Source organism: Oncorhynchus tshawytscha, linkage group LG27 (assembly GCF_018296145.1).
Source record: "Oncorhynchus tshawytscha isolate Ot180627B linkage group LG27, Otsh_v2.0, whole genome shotgun sequence".
NCBI lineage: Eukaryota > Metazoa > Chordata > Actinopteri > Salmoniformes > Salmonidae > Oncorhynchus > Oncorhynchus tshawytscha.
In genome coordinates, this window is record NC_056455.1 from 355,901 (window position 1) to 376,369 (window position 20,469).

The 20,469-nt window shown below is 41.1% G+C and overlaps 1 protein-coding gene across 3 annotated transcripts; it reads left to right on the forward strand.

The window, feature by feature from the left end:
• The first annotated feature begins 231 nt into the window (after window positions 1-231).
• Window positions 232-14,044, forward strand: LOC112258991 (TOM1-like protein 2). 3 transcript variants are annotated; one of them, XM_042307166.1, is made up of 15 exons: window positions 232-370; window positions 871-1,000; window positions 1,744-1,828; window positions 2,523-2,751; window positions 3,540-3,674; window positions 3,826-4,017; window positions 4,164-4,280; window positions 4,497-4,630; window positions 4,779-4,827; window positions 6,070-6,232; window positions 6,438-6,561; window positions 6,745-6,826; window positions 11,719-11,778; window positions 12,323-12,359; window positions 12,436-14,044. In XM_042307166.1, the coding sequence occupies exons 2-15, from the start codon at window positions 949-951 to the stop codon at window positions 12,576-12,578; spliced, it is 1,602 nt and encodes a 533-aa protein (XP_042163100.1). In that variant the 5' UTR covers window positions 232-370; window positions 871-948; the 3' UTR covers window positions 12,579-14,044. The 3 variants fall into 3 exon arrangements, with proteins under 3 accessions (XP_042163100.1, XP_024289450.1, XP_024289459.1); XM_024433682.2 differs by having other exon boundaries at window positions 235-370; window positions 949-1,000; XM_024433691.2 differs by lacking the exon at window positions 11,719-11,778 and having other exon boundaries at window positions 235-370; window positions 949-1,000.
• The last annotated feature ends 6,425 nt before the right edge of the window (window positions 14,045-20,469 follow it).

Sequence of the window (20,469 nt, forward strand, 5' to 3'; positions counted from 1 at the left end):
TGTACAATGGCCTATCCGCACGTGCTGTTTGCTAGAGCGCACATGCCAATACCAGAGTGGACACACTCGCTATATAACGCACATTGTTTTGTGAGAGAACTATCAGTAGAGTTGAAAAATCGATTGAAACCCATTTAACTTGTTTTTGTTATTCGGTACATGGGAATTTAACGCAACGGGTAGGTGCGTTATGTCATCACGCATCTACGTCATTGATGGAACCATATCTCTGGGTGGGAAAATGCGTATTTTGTTCTTATGCAGATTTTTGAATATTCGTATGAAAATCTGTTCCCAATTGGATGAAAACCTAGCTAGGTACCTCAGTCATCAGTGACTTTTTGGAACGTCGGATGTTTTTATGGAAACGGTAAGTGTTACCCTCTGTCTGTTTCTGCCCAGACGTCTCACCCACTCCCACTGTATTTATAATGTGGTGACTAGCTTGTACAAAGTTTACTCTTTTGCTTCAGTAGAAATTGAACAAATCTATCAATGGGTCAAACTGACTCAATTAGGTTTGTTACATGCACAGCAGGGACATATATCACCAGCTTTTTTGTCTAACAACTTTGCATCAAACCATAAATGCATTAGAATAAAAATGACATGGAAGCACTTTTTGTATTTTTTTGTTAGAAAACATTTTGAAATCCTATTGTAAATTAATTTAATTATTGTCTTGTTGACGTGAGAAGGTTGCTATGTAAAAACATACTTTCTCAAGGGTTTACATTGGATTGTGTCCACTGCACAGATTGTAAAATCCTATTAAGTTTAAAAAAACTAAAACCAAAATGAGTAGGTTTTATTGGTTGTCATTTATTTACAATAATAATGTAAAGATAGATGTTAATGTTGCTCAATCAGATTGACATGCGGGCGGGGCTTACTTGTGCCTTTCCCATGAACTGGTGACTTCGTACAAATTGTTTGTTGTCGATCAAGATGGAGTTCCTGTTGGGAAATCCATACAGCACTCCTGTGGGACATTGCATTGGTAAGTCTTTATAAAATAAACTGTGATTGAAAGGAAACGTCAGATAATCGTGTTTCACGTTCTTGAATCGCATTGACATTTGATTCTTACTTGCTATCGTCTTTTAAGCTCTTTGGCTATCGATCCACTTATTAGCGAAGCTATATGCCTGGCTGACTTGCTATTATTTTGGTTATTTGCAGGCTGGTTGGCTATAAAGATGTTAACTAGCTATGTGTATATACGCATAAACAATAGTTGTTGGTAATCTTGCTAGTTCGTGGTGGGGATCTGGAACAGTATGTTGTATCCCTAGCCTGCTATAGCTAACGTCAACTAACTTGTATTCATTCCCACTACTAAACTAGCTAGTTAGCAACCAAGCTAGCTAGGTTACGGTCTGTACTGTATCTGGTTGCGCTAACTGGCTTACTAGCGAATGATTGTAGCTGGCTAGCTAACTATTCGATTGAACCATGTCTGTCGTTTGCCATACATTTGACAACTGATACAACTGGATCACTGACCTGGGCGCAGCTGTCCTAAGCCGCAATAACCAGCCCTCTCCAGTACGAGTGTGGGCAACTAGCTAGTTAGCACTACCTGTCTGTTCCACAGTATAGAGTTGACAGTGGTTGTGAGACAATTAGCTAGCTGACAAGTTAGTATGTGATCATTAAAGTCATGAAAAATATATTGTTTTCAAATTACAATATTTTTCTACTGCTCTGACAAGAGGAAATGTAATGTTCTCTCTTCTTTAGAGAGAGCCACTGATGGCTCCCTTCAGAGTGAGGACTGGACCCTCAATATGGAAATATGTGACATCATAAATGAAACTGAGGATGGGTAAGTAGAAAATAGCTTTCAACTATGCCAATGAATAATATGAAGTCAAAAACACATTTTACACCTCTTCTGGAGCTATGTGAAGTTTGACTCCATTTGTCCCTAGTGACCTACATGTGAATATGACCACGCTTTCTTGTTGAAGATCTCTGGCTTTGTTTGCCGCTTATCAAATACTTGTCTTATCAGAAGCAGTAATGGACTTGAGGATGGATTTGCTCCAAGTGCTCTTCTACTATCTAAGGCTTGGGTGGCAATCTGGTCCATTAACCTTGTTTGTGAAAGTGTTGAAAGCCATTGCCTGCTTCTGTTTGATAAATGGGTGGGAAGTTAGGGTATGTTGACTTGCCCCTACTCCCAGTTTATCTCAAAGTATGAGATTTGATAAAGCCCTATATTAAGAATTCAAGGGAAGGCCACACCTACCTATCACAGTACGATTTTTTTGTTATCTGCATTATAGTGTAACCTAAACTAGAGCCCTCTGTTAGACCATGTAAGTAAAACATTGAGTGTTAAAGAGTTTAAGTAAAGTGTTACTAACATTTCAGTCAACGTGGAGAAATGATGCTTGGTGGTGCTGTTACTACATTGTTACTACACAGTAGACTATATGTTTTGTGTATCATGTACATCATGTGTCTGTCTCCTCCCTCTCTGACCCTGTGCTCTGCTCTGTGTGTTGTTGCTGCAGGCCCAAGGATGCCATCAGGGCCATGAAGAAGAGGCTGAACGGGAACAAGAACTACAGGGAGGTGATGCTGGCACTGACCGTCCTGGAGACATGTGTGAAGAACTGTGGGCATCGTTTTCATGCCCTCATCACCAGCAGGGACTTCATAGACGGCGTGCTTGTGAAAATCATCTCTCCCAAAAACAACCCTCCCACTATCGTACAAGACAAAGTGCTCTCACTGATCCAGGTAAAGGATCACACACACTTGTGTGAATGTGTATGCATGACATGTTTTCCTTTATATTTGACGACTTGAGTAATATTGAGTAATAGAACCAGCTTTCATTGAGTATTCTGACAGAATTGTCTGAGGAGATGATGATAGTTTGTCCTTGAGAAAATGGGAGTCATTTGAGGAAGTATACTGTATGGCAAGTGCTTTGAGAATGTACTGTACGGCATAGGCTACATACTGAGGCAGTGGAGGAGGGTGTTTGGTTACATGTAGCTGCAGTGTTAACCAGGCAGGGTCTTGCTGGTGTGCAGCCAGGCCACTGGTTCTCTGTTTACCATGGGGATCTTGGGTAACCCTGGCCGATTACCTCAGGTGGCTTCTAGTTTCCCGCTGACATGGTGGCTGTTGATATCTGCTAGAGCACACAGACCTGACAGCAATGAGGAACCATACGGTTTTTGGCTCAGACTCTGTTCATATCATCTTGTACAAGTACTGTAACACAAAACAGAGACCTGACCGCAATGAACTGAATGGTTTCTCACCTCGTGCAAGTGTTTTATATTGCAAACACAGCACAGTTTTCTCACAAATATGTATGTGTAATGATGATACACCAAAGATGCTTCCTTGCTCGGCAAGCAATAGCTTCTGTGCTAGCCTAAAATCATTTTGGGACACCTCTGACCTTAATACTTTGACCACCTAATGAATACAGCACTGAGAAACATGAGAAGATTATACAGTGTATATAACACTTGTCTTTCTCATCTGCTTTCTCCCTCCCTCCTGTCTCCCAGGCGTGGGCTGATGCGTTCAGGAGTAGTCCAGACCTGACAGGTGTGGTCCAGATCTATGAGGAGCTGAAGAGAAAGGGTATAGATTTCCCAATGTCAGACCTGGATGTCCTGTCTCCCATCCACACACCTCAGCGGGTACAACTGCCACATCCATTTGCATGCATTTCCTTACTCTAAATTGAGTATGAAAATACATCTGCTGTTCTGCCATTTTTCAACAAGTTTATCTGAGTTTTTTGGGGTTTGAGTCTTTTTTTTTTTTCTCTTTTTTTTTCTTCATTTCAAGCTGTTGACTGGCCCAGAGGAGAACCAAGCCACCGCCCCTCCCCTGGCCCAGCCTATCCCCCAACCCCAACAGCAGCCTCCTCCCCATGCTGTCTCCGCCCCATCGTTTGCATCGTCTGTTCCTCCCACCTACTCCGCCCCGCAGGTCCCCAACCTTGGCGCCTCTGGGTCTATCAACCCTTCACCTGAACAGGTAGGCGAGAGAGAATTTCCATTACAGTTGCACAATCTGATCCCTTCTCAGATTTGTAAGAAGGCTTTAAAATCTTCTGGATAGCTTGCATTCTAAGGTGCATGGAGATGGATCTGAGAGGAGTTGACATGGTATTCCCTGTTCAGATCTGCCGGCTGCGAAGGGAGCTGGACATTGTGCGTGGCAACACAAAGGTGATGTCAGAGATGCTGACAGAGATGGTTCCTGGACAGGAGGACCCCTCGGACCACAATCTCCTGCAGGTCATACTCCTTTCTCTCTGGTATTCTTATAGCGTGTAAATAGTGCTGGGTTTCTTGGGCATGTGACATGACAAGCGAAAACTCCTAGGCTTTATTTTACGGAGGCCACTTCATTGTTTCTGGTGTACTGGTGAAAGTATCTGTAATATCAACAAGTAATTTCAGCCTGGGCAGCACTACATCTTTTGACGGCTAACCCTCCTGTGCTTTTTGTAGGAGCTGAACCGGACGTGCCGGGCCATGCAGCAGAGGATAGTGGAGCTCATCTCCTGTGTGTCTGACGAGGAGGTCACAGAGGAACTACTGCACGTCAACGACGACCTCAACAACATCTTCTTACGCTACGACAGGTAGGCTAGCTTACACACACCCACCCACCACTAAGAGATGGCTAACATTTCTGTCTCAACACCTTTCTCCTCTGAGAGGCATGCATGACTTCATGTAATAGCTGTTGTGAGCAGGTATGGACTACTTGTTATTTGGCTTCTCTCTCAGGTACGAGAGGTACCGGTCAGGCAGAGCATCTCAGGGTATCAATAATGGGGTGAGTTAGCAGTGACAGCCATAGAACGTAACCCCCCCCGCCACACACACACAATGACGTCCCTTGCTTATTTGTACATGGTTGTCGCATATTTCTGTGGTAAAGTTTCTGTACTTTGTCTTCCATAGCTTGCCTGTTTCTCACATTTCCTCATTCTGTAACATTGTCGAGTCTGTCTAAAATACAACTGTTCTGTCTGGAGATGTAGGCATGTTAGATCGTCTGCCGATGTCCGCATCGTACCATTAATATCATGTCCACACTGACCGTGGCGTGTTGCCCAGGCATGTTAATGATTTTCATGGTCTTTCTCCTTTCTGTTTGTCTCTATGTCTAGCTGAGGCAGGCAAGTATGAAAGTCGCCCCAATAAGTAATATGTCACGTATTTTGACCCAAGGTGGCCACTGTTAACACATGGCTGAACTATATGGACTGTACATCCCGTTTTCTCCATGTGGCACGCTTTAACCACCCACTCCCCTCAGTAACTGACACAGAAACAGTCTAAAGATGGGAGTAGTTGCCACTAGACACTGATCTACGGCCTGGTGGGTTTCCTCCCCGTATGGTTAAAGTTGGGATTCAGGGAGGGTAAACTGATTCTAGATCTGTGCCTAAGGGGTAACATCTACCCGTGTCTAAAGATGCACCAACCCCTTCCCCACCACCACCCATCATTCTCAAGAGGAAGGATTATTCTCTTTCGCAGCCAAAAGAAAAAACATCCACCCAGTGCAAAGGTCATTGCATGGTTACTGTGGTCACTGCTCATAAATAAATGATAATATCACAGACACACCAAACAGCTCATTCTTCGCCACAAACAAATTGTATTATTGCAATTCTCTCACTAACTCATTCTGGCTGAGTACCTACCCCTCCCTTCAGAAAAAGTCCCACAAACAACAACTGTTCCTCATTCATGGGCAGATTCATGTTTTTCTCCAGCTAACCTATGATATTCCCTGACCTCTCACGTGCTTTATTTGCCTGTACCTTTCTGTTCAAGGTAATCATGTTGATGTTAGTCAAATTGATGAACAAAACTGAAGCCAAATGTCAGAGCCCTTTCTGTAATCCCTGTCCCCTTACTTCAGGACTCATTTGTCACTTTATTGTAGTGATGGTAATGGAAACTGGAATTAGCATTTTGTTTTGGAATAGCTCCTAGAAGAGTGGCCTTACATTGTCTTCAATGGGACTCTTTCTCTCTTTCCCCCTCTGTCATCCCTGGATCCCAGGTCCTCAGTGAGGCTACAGAGGACAACCTTATAGACCTGGGCCCTGGATCTCCTGCTGTCGTCAGCAACATGGTCACTTCCACCGCCACGCCTCCGTCCTTCACTGCCCCCGCCGAACGTCCTTCCTCACCTGCCTCCCTCGCTTCTCGGCTGGCCGTCCTCGGTATGTCCCCCAGACTGTTACTGTACACCGAAGTCTATTTAGTAAAAATAAAATCTACTTTAACAGTGCTGAAGCATTTTGTTCTCTTTAAACTGTTTGCCAGGTAATTTAGCAATGTGACAAGTTCTTAAAAACATAAATATTTATATATTTAATTTTAATTTTGTTGGAACAATATGGCGGCTGTCTTTTTGTTGTTTCTCAGACGTGGGTGCCAGTGTGACCAGCACTCTGAGCTCTCTGCCCAGCTGTAAGCCTCAGGACGACTTTGACATGTTTGCCCAGACCAGGACCGGAACTCTGCCACTGACCACCGAGACACTCGTCACGTAAGAACACATCATACATGTTCTCCTGTTCAGAGACAACCCCTACCTCCTAGGCTTGTAATGAATAGAGCATACACAATTAGCTTTTCTACATGACTGACAGTGTCTGTTCTGCACCATACATTTTAAATCTGAATGTTTTATAACTTGCTGTCCTCCTGGTCATTACCTCTATCCTGGCAGAGCTCCTATAGAGGACCTTAATGCTGTAGGTGGGATTGAGCTGCCTCCTACTCTGGAAGTCAGGCAGCAGCCTGCAGGAGGAGTGAGTATTGTGGCTGGTCAACCTTTAGAAGTGCGCTAACATCACTAATGATCACTAACTTTTCCATGCGGTGCGCTGTTACTGTCGGGTAGGGCTGTCCCCAACAAAAAATAATCTTGGTCGACTGAGTCTTCTGTTCTTAAAACGTGTATTTTTCCATATATACACACCCTATGTGTTTGAATAAAATTAACTATATTTAGGCTTGCCATAAAAAAGGGGTTGACTACTTATTGATTCAAGGCATTTCAGCATTTCATTTTCAATTAATTTGTTAGAAATTTTGAATAACATAATTCCATTTGTCATTATGGGGTATTTTGTGTATGCCAGTGACGACAAATCTCAATTTAATCAATTTTAAATTCAGTCTGTAACACACTGTGGAAAAAGTCAAGGGGTCTGAATACTTTCTGAGGACACTGTAATTGAACAGTATTACAGTAAATATATTATGTTTAGTAACTAATAAAATAAACGAAGAACAAGTTGTGGCCCATCACAACAGTAGGCTATTTAAGTCACCTTCAACAGCAGCTTATGAGCTCTAATGCTGAACATAAAATGGCATATTTAGGCCTAGAATTCTTACAAAAAGCATAGACTATTAAGCATAGACTATTGCACAATTCCAAACGTTAATCCGCCTGCATAATAGCTTAGTCGTCTCTCTTGTCAGCTGTATCTGACTGGCTTACTTAACTTCCTCACATAGACCTGGGCTGCCACTTATTAACCTACTTCCCCAATCTTTTCAAGTTACAGTGCCTTGCGAAAGTATTCGGCCCCCTTGAACTTTGCGAACTTTTGTCACATTTCAGGCTTCAAACATAAAGATATAAAACTGTATTTTTTGTGAAGAATCAACAACAAGTGGGACACAATCATGAAGTGGAACGACATTTATTGGATATTTCAAACTTTTTTAACAAATCAAAAACTGAAAAATTGGGCGTGCAAAATTATTCAGCCCCTTTACTTTCAGTGCAGCAAACTCTCTCCAGAAGTTCAGTGAGGATCTCTGAATGATCCAATGTTGACCTAAATGACTAATGATGATAAATACAATCCACCTGTGTGTAATCAAGTCTCCGTATAAATGCACCTGCACTGTGATAGTCTCAGAGGTCCGTTAAAAGCGAAGAGAGCATCATGAAGAACAAGGAACACACCAGGCAGGTCCGAGATACTGTTGTGAAGAAGTTTAAAGCCGGATTTGGATACAAAAAGATTTCCCAAGCTTTAAACATCCCAAGGAGCACTGTATTGTATTGTATTGTAAATATTGAAATGGAAGGAGTATCAGACCACTGCAAATCTACCAAGACCTGGCCGTCCCTCTAAACTTTCAGCTCATACAAGGAGAAGACTGATCAGAGATGCAGCCAAGAGGCCCATGATCACTCTGGATGAACTGCAGAGATCTACAGCTGAGGTGGGAGACTGTCCATAGGACAACAATCAGTCGTATATTGCACAAATCTGGCCTTTATGGAAGAGTGGCAAGAAGAAAGCCATTTCTTAAAGATATCCATAAAAAGTGTAGTTTAAAGTCAAAGTCCAGACCTGAATCCAATCGAGAATCTGTGGAAAGAACTGAAAACTGCTGTTCACAAATGCTTTCCATCCAACCTCACTGAGGTTGAGCAGTTTTGCAAGGAGGAATGGGAAAAAAATTCAGTCTCTCGATGTGCAAAACTGATAGAGACATACCCCAAGTGACTTACAGCTGTAATCGCAGCAAAAGGTGGCGCTACAAAGTATTAACTTAAGGGGGCTGAATAATTTTGCACGCCCAATTTTTCAGTTTTTGATTTGTTAAAAAAGTTTGAAATATCCAATAAATGTCGTTCCACTTCATGATTGTGTCCCACTTGTTGTTGATTCTTCACAAAAAAATACAGTTTTATATCTTTTGTTTGAAGCCTGAAATGTGGCAAAAGGTCGCAAAGTTCTAGGGGGCCCAATACTTTCACAAGGCACTGTATGAGACAGGAACACCAGCTTGTCAACATTTTCTGACAGAAGGCAGCTCCTGGTTTTATTGAATATAAGCCCTGCCTTGGAAAAGATCTGCTCTGATGGAGTAGAGGTCGCCGGGATGGAGAAGAGGTATTTCACTGCTCTGGCCAGCTTCGGATACCTGTCCTCATTTTTTCCCCACCAAGCTAGTGGTCCACCGTAGAACGAAAGTCAATCTTGGAGATAATCCTTAATATCTTCTTTGCTATCCCGTTGATCCTCTTTCTCTTCCTCATCTCCACACATGAGCATCTCCATCTCTCGCTCCTTGTCCGTTTTCCTTTTCTTTTGTGCAGGTTCCTCTTCTTCCTCCGTGGATGTAGAGTTGTCTCGTTCTCTCTCATGGGGCCCTGGCTCCTCTAGCTGTGACGCGCTCAAACTGTCGGCCAGCTGGGACAGGTTGACATTGGCTTCATCCCGTTTTGCATCGTCAAGGAAGGAAAGCAGCTTGAAGCGGGGGTCTATGACTGCTGCTTGGATGTAAAGACTACTATCAAATATTTGGTCATTGAGCTGCCATCTTCTGTCAATTTCCTGCACCAGCTTTGTTTTGAGACTCTTAGTGGTAGGGCTGTCGTCCTCCCCCACGGCTAAGTGGCGGCGTTTGAGATGAGCCAGCATGGGTAAGGTTGCAGATAAAGCTGTTGTCCTCCTCAGACAGCAGCTCCGTTAGGGTGACCATAGGCTTCAGCACATTCCAAATGTCTTCTGCCATGTTCCATTGCGCTGTGGTGAGATCAAGGCTGTGTTCCCTTTTCTCTGTGTAGTTGGGGCCGGAGAGCACGTCGGATATGGGCCATCTATGTTCTAGCAGACACTTTAGCTTTGTCCGAGAAGAGTTCCACAGCGTGGAAACATCTTGGGTCAGGAGGTGTTCAGCCACCTTTTGTTTCTGCTTCAGTCCCTTTCTGGCTCCCTTCTTAAAATGAGCCGTGAGGTGTCTGGCTGCAGCCGCAGTGCGACAGACGGGGTCTTGTTCGAGAGCGGCATTGATGCACAGCTGTAAGGTGTGCCCGGTACATCTGACTCCTTTAACGTCTGCCCATTCCGCTTCCTGCCTCAGTATATCCGCACACAAAACCATGTTTGCAGCGTTGTCATGTACCAAAGCAACCCTTTTACATCCTGGGATTTCATATGCGTCTGCAACTTCTCCTAGTCTCTCTGCAATGTTGGCTGTGGTGGGATTCTCCTCCATTCGTTTTGTCTCCAGCACAAGACACTGCAGTCTCCAGGCCTTGGTAATGAAATGGGCAGAGATGGTCATGTAAGACTCCATTCTCAGGGAGGTCCACATGTCGGTTGTAAAACTTACTGCCTGGCTGTTTTGGATAGACTCCAAAACCTTATATTTTGTGTTATGATATTTGGCAGTCAGAGCATGCATAACAGTCTCTCTCTTGGGAACGGTGTAACCAGGCTCCAAGATTTTCATCATCTTCTTAAATCCCACGCCTTCTATCAGGTTAACGGGCCTCATGTCCAGGGAAATGAAGTCCACGATACCATCGGTTATCTCTCATTTTATTTTTTCTGAGATGTGGGGCTTTTGGTCCAAGGTGGTTAAACCTGAGCTAGCAGTGGAGGCGCTGTACTGGGGATGCGCCTATAAATACACAAAGTACATTTTAAATTCTGTATGCTAATACTATTTTATTACATTGTAATAGGCCTATTAAATCTGGTAATGTTAATTTTTCAATCATATAAAACCTGTCAATGTTTTAGCATGCAACTAGAAAAACAAAGGAGGTTAACTTACTGTTTTCAAGTGGTATGTCATATTTGTTGTCGAACTATGGTAAGCAAACCGCTGTTGGCAGAGTTCGCATTCCACTTTTTTGGTGTCATCCTTTACTACAATGAAATGTTGCCATACTGCAGACTTTTTTGACATTTTGCCTTTAATTAGACCTAATAAGAGTTTCAAGTAGCTACCGTATGTAGCAGTAGGTAAGTCTTAGGCAGATTTGCGTGTGCTGTCTGCAAAAAAATATGGCAGATGCACAGTTAAATGAAAGGGGATGTTTGGCATTATATGTTAATAGTAATTAACCACACAATTCGGCAAACATTTGTTATAAAATAATAAAAAATAATTATTAACCTTGCACCATTTTGTTCTTGCATAATATAACTACATACAATTTCAGTAGCACATATGTCTTAGTGATGGACTGTACCATCCCCACGGCCTCCACAATGGATTAGGCCACTGAGACAGGCGAGAATCAGACAGGTCTCTCCGTCGACCAACAGCCTATCGACCACACAATCGACCAGTCGACTAAATTGGGTCAGCCCTACGGGCAATACATTATTTTCCACCATTGGCGCGTGTGTGTTTACTGTTGGCCTCTGCTCTAACCATTGATCCCAAGCTTACAATCACTCAGAGAAGTAAGGATTTCATATAGAGATTTGTTATTTAGGATTTGTTTTTGATGGGATATATATTTTTAGCTGGCCTGTGGTAGTTTGCTTGTTGTTTTGAGCAGACAACCTCTCCCTAACAACAACTCTAACATTAAAGTCTAGTGCATGGCCATCCCATCCCACAGTTTTTCATACAGCTTGGAAGATGCTGCCTCTTCATATTGACTGTCACTGCATGGTGTTGCAAAGCTTTCACATGGCTGTGTGTTAGTTGGAGTGTTTCATGGTGTTTGGTAATGCATGTCATCAATCAGTAGCAGAGGTCTATATACCATTTATCGAATGGTTTGTTTGCGTTTTTATTAAATGTTAGGTTTAAGTATTGCTTTTTGTGTTATTTCAGTTATTTTTATATTTAAGTTGGGTTTGTTTTTCTTTTTTTTTCTGTGGATATTTTTGTTGTGGTGCTGTTTGTCCATGACGGTGCCCTGTAGATTCCCATTGTCCAATCCTCTGTCATGGATGACATAGAGGAGTGGCTGTGTACTGACGTGGTGAGACTATGATTTTATTCTGCCTGTTTTCTTTTCTCTTTTTCCTGTTGCATCCTTCCATCTTTGGACTCCTCTTGTTCTTCAGAAATCTAACTAACACATTCCACTTTCTTTGTCTTTCAACACATTTCCTCATCTTTGACCAATCACGTTTCTGATCCATTGTAGCTTTCTGTGTAGTCTTAAATAATGGTGTGTCCTGGCAGGGAACAAAGGACGATTTCTGTCCTCTTTGGTGCATGGTGGTTTTGTCTTAACATTTAATTTGATGTACGAATATGTAGTAATACTGTGTGTTTGTTGAAGTTCTTTAACCTAAATGGCATTGCGGTTTGGTGAAATGGGAGATCCGCCGTTGTGTGGGTGTAATCCTGTCGGTGGTTTTAAGCACAGAAACTTGTCAATGCTGGGTCTGGTTGTGTTTCAATCAGCACTTTTGGGTAAATGAAAGGTCAAAATGTAAGAGTATATTACAGGAGTTTAAATTCAGAATTCAGGTTATCCTTAAGATAGTTCCACAATGATGCTTTTCCTTCCTCGACAGCAAGGAGAGGAGGGCGAAGAGGGGGTGACCAGTGAAGGTAGGAAACATTTATTCACCTCTAGTAGCTAGCATGTATAATATGCTTCCTCTGATCCCTCTCGTCCTCCTTCTAGAGTTTGACAAGTTTCTGGAGGAGCGGGCAAAGGCAGCAGAGACGGTGCCCAGCCTCCCCTCACCCCCTAGTGGTGATCCCCGTGCAACTACCGGTGCACCCCAAAAGAAGGCTGAAAGACCAGAGGATGCCCTGTTCACTTAGTTTAGTGGTTTTCAAACCTCTCCTCGGGGACCCCCAGACATTTCACAATGTTGTAGCCCTGAACTAGCCCACTGATTCACCTAGTCAAGGGCTTGATGATTAGTTAAGATGTTGAATCAGGTGTGCTAGTCATGGAATAGTCTAAACGCATGGAACGCCTGGGGTTCCCTGAGGAGAGGTTTGAAACCCCTCGCTTAGTAGACCTCTCTTAACCTTTTGACTTCTGACCTGATCAGTGCCTGGAGTCCCCAGACTGTTGTCTGTGACACATCCACTTTCTCATCCTCCCACTCTGGAGCTGTCTACCATCAGCTAAACGTCTGCTACCCAGTAACACATATTCATGTTCTCTGGCAATTTATTACACTGCGAAGGGAACCCCCACGTGTTGTACATTTTTTTGTTGTGTTTTTTTTGTGTTTTTTTTGTTGTTGAAAGAAACCAGCTTCATTAGGGACAAGGTTGCAATGTATTCCCATAATCAACAGTCCCTATCTAACAGTTGGTTTGGAACTTTCTCCAGCTTAAGAAGGACTGTGGAGTATCAACAGCCATCTTTATAAACCAGCAGCTCACTCTGTCCCGGGGCTGTTCTTCCTCTGAAGGGTAATATGAGACGTACCCTGCCTACAGCACTACACATATTTTGCTCTGTTCTGACAGCAAGAAGCCATCCCTAGCCAGTCGTCCCCTACTCTACTGCATGTATTAACAGATCCATCCACCCTTCAATCCCTCCTCGGACTTAAAGGGACGTCCAAAGGGAGCTAAATGAAGTCCAGGGACAGTTAATGTTAACCTTTTTTATAGGTCAGACGAGGGCAGGTAGTATTGAAATATATCATGATATGTATGATTGGGGAATATTCTGGATCATTGTATTGTTTTTACGATGTGTTTAATTCCAAGTATATTATATTGTCCATTATAGCCTCTGGCTGGATGTCTTACTTTGTTTTTGAGTGTGTAGAATTCTAGAATATTAGTTTGGAGAGATTTATTTTTGGGTTATTCATTGTCATTTGATGTTTTTTAGAGTAAGACAACAATCATTAAATCATTAAATGCACTGCTATGGTTGTTTATTGAGGTGTAAAACATTTTATTTTAACGAACAAATAAGTAGTATCTACCTGACAATGATTTTCTGTTCATCCATATATTGGGACAGGTACAATGCTGTTGGGAAGCCAAAGACCAGATATTGTTGTGGAGCCCAAGCATGATTGTATCACATTCATAGTGAATAGAGTAGCTGATAATGCTGTAAGAGTCAGTCAGAAGTGATAATGTATTAGTCAGTCTTATGAGAACAATAACTTTAAAACCTAAAGTCTGTAATGTGGTTTTCACTACAGATATGGAGCAGACTGAATATTCTATGTCTGGTGTTGAATAAGAACTGAATTAATGGACTGAAGTTTTGTCTAGTTGATGTAAAAAATAAAATAAACCTATTTAAGAGATGTTTATGAACACTATGAAGGGGACATTTGGTCTCCGATTGGGGAGTCCAATGTTATATTTTCACCTGAACTCTACCATGTTCTTGTCTCTCGCTGGCTGTGCTGGCACATCACTCAGATGCTAGCCAGTTACCTCAATGGCCTCACAGCTGATCAGAAACAGTGACTGTGCTGAAAAGAGGGATGGCCTGAGTAGGAGCCAGGCTCTCACCATTTAGCGAAGGTGACATTGATGTTTTCAGAAACGACACTGCTTTACTGGTATGTGCAAGAACATGGAGTACTGAAATCATCTTTATTCTCTTTCTTGATAGTACATGTGCTGTTTCATACAATCACAAACACTTGACAGTCCTTGTTCTGCCGTTTTGTTATTATTAAAAGATCTAGTTGAGTGAGTTGGTACGTTTAACATATCTGTAATCAACTGAGAATTTTGAAATATTGACAAGTGTAGGAATAATTTATTTAGTATTTTCTTCTGCTCTATCAGTATTTGAAATAGTTTTATTTTACAAAGCAGAATGAAGTCATGAACTGCTTTATGAGACTGATCAAGGTTTTTCATGTGTTAAACATGTTTTGATTGTTTATGGACTTCCAACAGTTTTTCCTACACTGATTTATGCTGATTCAATGTTAGAGATTGTATAAATGTATTCGGATTCATTTGCAACAACTTTAACGGTCACTATTTATGGCAAGTGTCCACTCATTGGTTTGTAAACTAAGAAAATAACCCTATTGAATTTGTTTGTTTTTCCATGGTTTGTTGAACAAGCAGTACAGTCATGTTACTGTATCTTCCCCTCTGTCTTATATATATATATATACACACACACACACCATGGGACAGCCTAGCACATGATGAACCAACATCGTAGGCATCAGAAATGACCTCGCTTCTGAAAGACACTTTAAAAGAAGTGTTGACATTGCACATTCTGAAAAGGTTTTCCGTCTCTTCTATGAATGGAAATATGGTGTGTGCATGTAGAAGGGTTGCCCTGCTATAAGCCTGTACATCTGATGTGTTGGAGGTGGAAGAAGTATTGCTATGTGTGCCATCCAGTATACATAGTTTAATATAGCTTGATATTGATCTAGCTTGCTCAGTGGAACTTTGATTCTATACTTTATATTGTATAATCAAGGCAGGTATGACTTAGCTTGCCAGGTGGTCACTTTGAAGCCTGCTCTTAGAACAAATTATGTGTATATTGTAAAAAATAAAGGGTATTTTATAAGGGAGTTTGTACGTTTGCCTACTGCTTCTGCTGTTTACTGTGTTACAGTGAGCTTCAAAAGTATTGGGACAGTGACACTTTTTGTTGTTTTGGCTCTGTACTCTACACTTTAATTTGAAGGTGTTTTCATCCATATTGGGTAAACCGTTTAGAAATTAGAAGCACTTTTTGTACATAGTCGTCCCATTTTAGGGGACCAAAAGTATTGGGACAAATTCACTTATGTGTATTTTTTTAACCTTTATTTAACTAGGCAAGTCAGTTAAGAACAAATTCTTATTTTCAATAATGGCCTAGGAACAGTGGGTTTAACTGCCTTCAGGGGCAGAACTTTTCACGTTGTCAGCTCGGGGATTCGATCTTGCAACCTTTCGGTTACTAGTCCAACGCTCTAACCACTAAGCTACTCTACCTGCCTGCCCCAATTGAAGTATACTGAGCAAAAATATAAATGCAACATGCAACAATTTCAACGATTTTACTGAGTTTTAGTTCATGTAAGGAAATCTGACAATTGAAATACATTCATTAGGCTCTAATCTATGGCTTTCACATGACTGGGCAGGGGTGCAGCCATGGGTGGGCAGGGGTGCAGCCATGGGTGGGCAGGGGTGCAGCCACTGGGGAGCCAGAACCAGCCAATCAGAATTTAGATTTTTTTACCCCACAAAAGGACTTTATTACAGAAAAACTCCTTCGTTTCATCAGCTGCCCAGGTGTCTGGTCTCAGATGATCTCGCAAGTGAAGAAGCCAGATGTGGATATCATACCTCCCAAAACATGTGAACCTTCCCTGTTATTATAATGGTGAGAGGTTAGCAAGTCTTGGGGGTATGATATATAATGCTACATTCCCTGTTATTATAATGGTGAGAGGTTAGCGAGTCTTGGGGGTATGATATATAATGCTACATTCCCTGTTATTATAATGGTGAGAGGTTAGCGAGTCTTGGGGGTATGATATATAATGCTACATTCCCTGTTATTATAATGGTGAGAGGTTAGCGAGTCTTGGGGGTATGATATATAATGCTACATTCCCTGTTATTATAATGGTGAGAGGTTAGCGAGTCTTGGGGGTATGATATATAATGCTACATTCCCTGTTATTATAATGGTGAGAGGTTAGCAAGTCTTGGGGGTATGATATATAATGCTACATTCCCTGTTATTATAATGGTGAGAGGTTAGCAGGTCTTGGGGGTATGATATATAATGCTACATTCCCTGTTATTATAATGGTGAGTCTTGGGGGTATGATATATAATGTATTATTATAATGGTGAGGGTTAGCGAGTCTTGATATATAATGCTACATTCCCTGTTATTATAATGGTGAGAGGTTAGCGAGTCTTGGGGGTATGATATTTGTGCCTCTAACTTTCTCACTCATATTTATTCACAGTTCATTCAGGAATATCCATAATCATGGTAGCATCCACATTAATGTAGATGTGTTTAGAAACATATTATATTCTTATTTACAATAAAAGTGACTCCAAAATGACACAACATTAATTACCATTAATTTATATTGGGCACAAAATAATCTGAAACACAACCAAAACAAACAGCAAATGCATCCCCCAAAAAAATGTGTGGAGTCAAAAGCTTGATGTAGTCATTGCATGCTATGGATATTGGACTAAATACATAACTTTTTAGTACTTTAATACACAAGTGAATTTGTCCCAATACTTTTGGTCACCTAAAATGTGAGAACTATGTACAAAAAGTGTTTAGTTGTTAAACAGTTCACCCGATATGGATGGAAATATCCTTCAATTAAAAAGCTGTCAGTCTGCACTTTAACCTTGTAGTCATTGTATCATTTCAAATCCTAAGTGCTGGAGTACAGAGCCAAAACAACAAATGTGTCACTGTCCCAATACTTTTGGAGCTCACTTGTTTGACTCTATTGTTTGACTCATGCATGTGTTGAACACCAATAAAACGCTATAGCAGTGTAATCTGCTCCAACTTTATCCCTTTGTTTTTTTTCTTACAGTATATAGTTTAATGCTGTATATATAGTTATGTTGAGTCTAGACTGTATCAATTTGTCTGATACATTTGTGTGCAGGTTTGGCTGTGCATGATTACATATGCTTGCAAAGAAATAAAACAAAGTACATTACTGTACATTAGTGTACTGTGGAACAGAAGTAAACCTTTTCATGGCTTCTGCCTCACATACAGTACTCTAGTCTAATTTGACCTACAGTAACCATGCACCTTGCTGTGGAAACACTGCATTCCCTCCAATCCTCACCCCATGGCTCTCTATCATCAGTATTCTTCCTTAGGGGGGCAGGACCTAACCGCCAGTAGTCTAGGGGCTCTCCCATTGGTTGTTTAGGATCACCTCATCTGGAGCATAACTGGCTCCTCACATTCTGCTCCATACTGCCTGCTGCATTTTCCCGGTCAAAAATATGGGCGTGTCCTATTGCACAACTGTTGCTTTGCACAAGCTTGCTGACAATGTGTAGACACTTGTCCACAAATTCTATTCTGTTCTATTCCATAACGTGTGGATTTCACTTTGGAAGGTAAATCTTAGTAATAATATATTGTTGCATTAGATGGATGTTTGTTCTTCTTGTTGCGAAATTTTATGGCAATGTACATGTATTTTGCAGTGTGTTCAAATTTCATATTTGAATGATTATTTACTGAAAATATCTCAATCTTGTATAATAATCCATTCTCATCATTTCAACGCTATAATTTACTATAATCTGACATTTTTGGAAAATGTGAATGATTTAAGTGACCCCGCCAAAACACTTTCATTATAATTAGAAGATTCAAAACATTTATGAAAACCAGAGTCTATGAAAACCTCGAAGAAAAACATGTGATCATGCCACATGCGATCGAGTACTGCATTGAAGACTTCCGTATTGTCCAGTAATGTGATAGTGGTAACAGGACATCGATCTGAGAGAGAGGAAAGCTGCCTCTGCGTTATCATTGATTGAAATAGATAGAGATGTCCTAATAATCAATTACATTATTAAAATCATAGAGCTCTTGATTAAAGTATGTGTGTAGAGGGAGCAGTCTGAGCATAGGCCAGGGATAATCAACTAGATTCAGCCTCGGGATGATTTTTTTCTGGAACAGATGGTTGGGGGCCGGGACATAATTACAAATACTTTGTAGACTACAAATTGAACACAGAAAACCCAAACAGATATGTTTGTCTAAAACATAATAACTTTAAACCTTGCTTAAATTTGTATAAGATCACGTGTTTCAATTATGCGTGGGAATACCTAGGAACAAATGTATTTTCTTTAGAGTCTAAGACATTGTTGGAGGATGGGGTACTAAACTGACAAGGAATTGTTTTAAACTGGTCATACTATGGACCATTTAGCTGTTACATTTAGAATTGTATGACCCCTTTAGGTATCAAAAAATATATACAAAATGTAATTGATAAAATTTAGATTTTGGGCTTTACTACTAAAGCCTAGAGAAACACATTGAATAACATATTCATAAATGGCAAAAAAGATAGTCAAAAAATAAACCAAGGTTTTGAAGTGTCTGTCTATATCTAGGAGATATAAGAAAACTCAGGAAATACATATATATAAATATTTTTGTACACATATTTAACCCCTTTTTTTGGGTATGCACAAAATCACATTCATTTTCCCATCTGTTTTTTTAAAACCGGTACCGTGACACTTGTGGGGGTCGTAGAGCAAAACGGAGAACACCATCGTTTTTGTGAGAGTCTCCCCTTTCCATTGCCTGGTAGCAGTTTAGTTTTACGTGAGAAGACCGATTTCAGAATGTCTTATGGTCTCACAAAGACCGCTCTAGCTTTGCCAAGTGTGACACTGGCGGATGCAGTGGATTGAGATGCATCCAATGCAAAAAAAACAAAAAACTCTAGCTTAAACTGACACATTTTATTGGGATTTTTTTGTGATGTAACTTAGATTGAAGCAACGGTGCGTCAATCGACTCTAGGAGGTTAAATTAAAATTACTTGGAGCTGATTTCCTGGTGTTTTTGCAGAGTTTTATGTCCAACAATGAACATATTGATACAATCTTCAGCAAAATCATTCGCAAGGAGATTCCCGCAAAAATATTATTTGAAGATGATATATATATATATATATATAATATATATATAAATGTTAAATTAAAGACAAAAATGTTTTTAGTTTTTGTCCAGAAAACTTGGGGGGCCAAATAAAACCACCCACAGGCCAAATTTGGCCCGCAAGCCGCCAGTTGGGGAACCCTGGCGTAGGCCGACTTACACGACAACATGAATTAACAAGTGGTCTTACAGTCGCCCAGCCTCTATTAATGTCAATGGTCTCGTGCCCTCCCCTTTTCTAGGGGTTGTTTACATGGGACCATGGATCTTTGCAGTACATAGTAGTATCAAAGATACTGATAACCTTTTATCTGTGGTAGAACCCACTGAAGGCAGTAGCAGTGTAAAACAGACAGGATTAATGATGTTCTTCTCTTCTTCTCTCTTCAGTTTCAATGGAAACATGACAATCACAGTTCACATTCGAAGCTGTGAGCAGCTCCTACTGGCCAAACTGGGTGTGAGAAGGCAAATGGCCATGTGCAAACAGCGCTGGAAGGGACTGGGACTAACGACCGTCAATCAGCCCGTACACTCATAGCAAAGCAGCAAAATTGACTGATGTGTGTGTCTCTGTGTGTTTGTGAGAGAGACTGACTGGCGTGCGTGCGTTTGTGTGTATTGACCAGGGCTGTGGTGCATTGTAGTTGCATTGCATGTGTGTGTACATGGTGTGCAATGCGCCTTCCATGCAACACAGAGCTGTGTCATGATAACACACACATTGTGCATGCTGTGGATATCAGTCTTTAAAATTGCAAGGAATAATTAAATAAAGTCAAGGTCTGATTCTGAAACTTTTTAATCTCATTGTCTGCCGTCTTCTCATCTATCATTTTATGATAAATGCATATTAATTATTGTATTTTTACCCAAAGGACATGACTGTGAAGTGTGAATACTGAAACATGGGACAATATAATGTGAATATGCTAGTTAGCTTTTTAAAGCAATCTGCTGTACCCTTATAGATGTTGTCACAGATAATATTCATGAAGATGGTTTACAAGACGTTGACTCAGCAACAAGTGGCTGTCTCAGATTGGCCCA